At 37.5% G+C, this 4,268-nt stretch overlaps 1 protein-coding gene across 1 annotated transcript in view; it reads right to left on the bottom strand.

Annotated features, from left to right (window-relative positions):
- Nucleotides 1–2,174: 2,174 nt before the first annotated feature.
- Nucleotides 2,175–4,268, bottom strand: part of LOC101985497 (interferon-activable protein 205-B-like) — a 41,870-nt gene continuing 39,776 nt past the window's right edge. Inside the window, exon 9 of the mRNA XM_013354240.1 lies at nucleotides 2,175–2,456. Coding sequence (XP_013209694.1) covers nucleotides 2,175–2,456 — 282 coding nt within the window. The remainder of the gene's footprint in view (nucleotides 2,457–4,268) is intronic.

The raw sequence follows: 4,268 nt of genomic DNA, 5'->3' as shown, positions 1-4,268 counted from the left end.
AGAAATTTTTTATTGTACAGGGTTGTTTTGGCTATTCTGGGTTTTTTAGTTTGTTTTTCCGTATGAAATTGAGTAGTTCTTTAGAGGTCTGTGAAGAATTTTGCTGGGATTTTGCTGGGCATTATATTGAATTGTAGATTGCCTTTGGTAAGATTGCCATTTTTACTATGTTAATTCTACCTACCCAAGAGCATGGGAGATCTTTTCATTTTCCAGTGTCTTCTTCAATTTCTTTCTTCAAAGATTTAAAGTTCTTGTCATATAAGTCTTCCACTTTTATGGAGTTCTTATTTCAAATGACTAAACTGTAGAATATACTGAAATGTACAAAGAGCAAATAATACAAGGAATTGTACCCTTCAGCTACATTCTAGGCCTCATTTCAGTACCTTCCTACCTTTTATTAACTTTGGCTTCTTGAGGGAAGACAAACCTGTTCTTTACTATAGAAGGCCTTTCTAGTAAATATCACTCTCAAAATATAAATTTGAACATCACTTGGCATGAATGAATCTCCTGATGTGGGATTCTCTTCTGTATGCTGTGCTTACAATTAATAAATAAAGAAAACTAGCTTGGCCTGATAGAGTAGAATAGAGCTAGGTGGGGAAAACTAAACTGAATGTTGTGAGGAAGAAGGTGGAGTCAGAAAGAAGCCATGGACAGACGTGTTGAAACACAACCCTCATGTTAAAATATGAAAAAATATGAGATGGGTCAATTCTAGAGGTAAGGGCTAGCTACCAATATGCTTAAGTAATTGGCCAAGAAGTGCTTTAATTAATACAGTTTCTGTGTGAATATTTCCTGAAGGCTGGGAAACAAACAAGTGGCCTCATTACAACAATCTTTCACCATTCTGATCTGTATCAGGCAACCAAATATTTGCTTTAAAACCAACTCTCAGAATTGTTCTGTGACTTCAAAAAGAGCACCATGGCATGTGTGCTTCTCCTCGGACCTCACAGTGTAAATATAAATAAGTAAATAAATAAATAAAGGCTTATCTAGGCAGTCACAAGATGTAACCCAAGGACTTTGCCAATCTGAAAATTTGAATTAGAAGCTCTTCACATGCAGAATAATGAATATGGAGGAGAATCTTGGAGCAGGAAAAAAAGCAAAAAGGGGCAGTTGATTGATGAACTGTCTCTACAGTACTCCTCACTTTTCTTCCTTCCACTCTTCATCGATTCCTTTATTTCCTTCGTTCCTTTGTTCCTAAGTTCCTTCCTTCCTTCTTCTTTCCTTCCTACCTCCCATCCTTTCTTTTTGAGCCAGGATCTTACTATTTATCCTGGAACTTACAATGTAGACTAGGCTTGTCGACAACCCACAGAGGCCCACGTGTCTTTGTCTCCTTAATGCAAGGGTGACAGTTGTGAACTACCACAGCTGACTTCTTGCACTATTTTTGAATTTCAGGAGAGCAATTTAAAATAGAGAAGCTTCCACAGAGCTGAGAAAAACATTTATGACTCCAATCACAAAAAAGCCTAGATAACAGTCAATATTCAGAGGTACCTGTAAACCAGTAGCTTGCTGGGTTATCATGCACAAAGCCAAGTTAGGACTCATGTCAATACCTATTTAAGTTAAAATCTTTATAGGAATCATAACTCAGCTTATATAAAATTTCTGCCAGAGCAATATCTATTGTCTTCAATACACTTTTTATAAAGTTATACAAAGCATACAACTTTATTCTAAATTTTGATTTAAAAGTAATGGTAAGTAGTCATGGAATCATTTCAATATAATTGTGATGTTCAGTATTGTTCACTGCCTTGCGTATTTATGATCAAGCAGAGAACCAGTCTTCTAAATTCAAAGCCTATTAGAAAATTGTTTTATAAAGCTGGGGTCATTCAAAGGAAAAATATTATTGAATCGAATTGTACTTTTTCCAGACTTATGAATGTTTCTATTTACATTACTATTATGATTTGTGAACACAAATAATTAGATGTGCCTAAGGATCTCATGCTCCAAATGATGCTGCTCTGAAATGTCATATACAGTGTTCTGATGTAATGACACAAGCAGTAAAAGAGTGCATTTATCTAAATTGCAGGCAGTATCTCAAAACTTACACTCAATAAATAAATATACACATGAAATAAATAAATTTGTGGGAAGTTAAAGAACTTCTTTCAAGGTTATAAGCCCTGTAGTTATATCATGAAGATATCATAAAGGAAACAGGAAATCATAACACTTGATGAGGAATGGCTAGGAGAGTTTGGTGGATTCCAGAAAAGAATCTGGGGTTGACTCACAGCGAGGCCTGGAGCAGGAGTAGGGAGACTCTCAGCAAGGTCTGGGGAATGGTTGGGAGCAGTCTGATCTTGATCATCAGCAGGATGTGTGCTGGAAGCTGATGCTATGTTAAGCTGGGACATCGTCTCAGGCAGTGTGTCTTCTTCTGTAGCAACAGATGTTTTGCGTGACTTCTTCTGTTTACAAAGGAAAAAAAAATAGATTGTTCTCCTTTAAACCTCAATAGTTATTTTCAAAGTCACAAAGAATAGAGTAACTTTTTCTCTTTAGTCTTTTTCACAGGTTTTTGTTCTCTAATTTTCCTGAAATAATAACACATTCACATCCACAGATACCTTCAGCATCTGTCTTTCAGCTATCCTAACAAAGATGATGAGCCCCAGTCTGTAAATATGTTTTACATACTTTACTCTCATCATTCTCTGCCATGAAGTCTCCTTTGTTCCCTCCCACCCATTCTTGCAGGTTTCCTGTCTTCTCTCCAAGGTTGTCCCCGCTCTGCTTTCTTGTCACGTGTATTCCTCCACCGTTACCATTTCTCCCTTCTCATAAGACTCATGCCTCCCTTCTCATGTTCTCTTTTCTAGCTTCATTGTCTAAACACACACACACGCACGCACATGCACACACACACGTGCACACACACGCGCGCACACACATGCACATACACACAAACACACACACATACACGCGCACAGACACTCACATACACAGGACACACACACACACTCATGCATGCACACACACATGTTGGGACCAATTAAGACCTGGCCTTCAGCTGGATGTTGGGATTAATGAGTCCTGGCTTTCAGCTGCTCTATCCTGCTAGAACCTTCTAATTTAAGTTACTAGAAACTGTGCCTACCTTAGAGGTTCAGAGGATGGGATTATCACCTGTTGGCCATTGACTATAGTGTATTTAAGCCTACATGGTGTTAACTGAGGGGATTTTCTGAATCAGTGTTTGAAGGTTTGCGTGTGTCGGTCTGTCTCTGCATCTGTATTCTCAACCTCCAGCACCCTTTCCCGAAGCTTGCGAACTGGGTTCTAGTGCACAGAGTGCAGACACTGGGGCGGGTGCACGGCACACACACACACACACACACACACACACACACACACACACACACACACACAATATTGCTCTGTGTTGTACAACTCTTAATTGTATTTGGTTTTGTATTTAACATTTTCTTTGACTAAGATAAGGTATTCAATTTTTTTCTTCTTTGTCTTTAAATTCTGAAATTTTCTCTTCCATGTCTTTTAAATTGTTGGTGAGACTTACATCTGAGGCTTTTGTAGACTTCCTGAGTATTTTATTTCCAGTTTTATTTATTTTTAGGTTTTCTTAGTGATTCAATATTTTTGCTAAATTCTATTTTTGGGTCTTGAATTGTTTTCATTTTTCATTCAACTGTTTATATTTTCACAGTCTTTATGAACAATTTTTCATAGCCTCAGACATATTTCAAATTGCTTTTTAAAGTTTTTGCCACTGATTCATCTAAATTGCTTTTCCTGCAGCCTGTTACAGCGGGATTACTGTGTATAGGAAGAGCTATATTCTCCTGGTTGTTCACATTTGTGGTTTTGTGATGGAATCTAGATATCTGGAGTACAACATTTGAAGAGTTGTTGACTTGCTCTCAATTCATCTTAAGTTGATATGCTAGCTGCCACAAGAGAAAAGTAATTAATACTCCTTCCAAGTTACATATGAACAACAATAACCAGCACAGGAAGATATTCCTAATGGGGCAATGGTGGCACTTCTATTTTGGGAGTAACCAACAATTGTCCACCTGGATGTAAGGCCCTCTCAATAGGAGGGAAATCATATCCGGTACTGAAAACCTAGCCAGCTACTGGATGGTGAGCTCATCGTCTCTAGATGAAAAACAACTATTGTCATTTTCTTAGACCAGTACAATAGCCAACTGTATTTCATTCTAAATACCCATTCTTTTTTTTTTTTTTTTTTTTTT

The sequence above is a fragment of the Microtus ochrogaster genome, unplaced genomic scaffold (genome assembly GCF_000317375.1).
Source record: "Microtus ochrogaster isolate Prairie Vole_2 unplaced genomic scaffold, MicOch1.0 UNK35, whole genome shotgun sequence".
NCBI classification, from domain to species: Eukaryota; Metazoa; Chordata; class Mammalia; order Rodentia; family Cricetidae; genus Microtus; species Microtus ochrogaster.
Note: the sequence above shows the minus strand (reverse complement) of the source record. Positions and strands in the feature narration are given on the sequence as shown.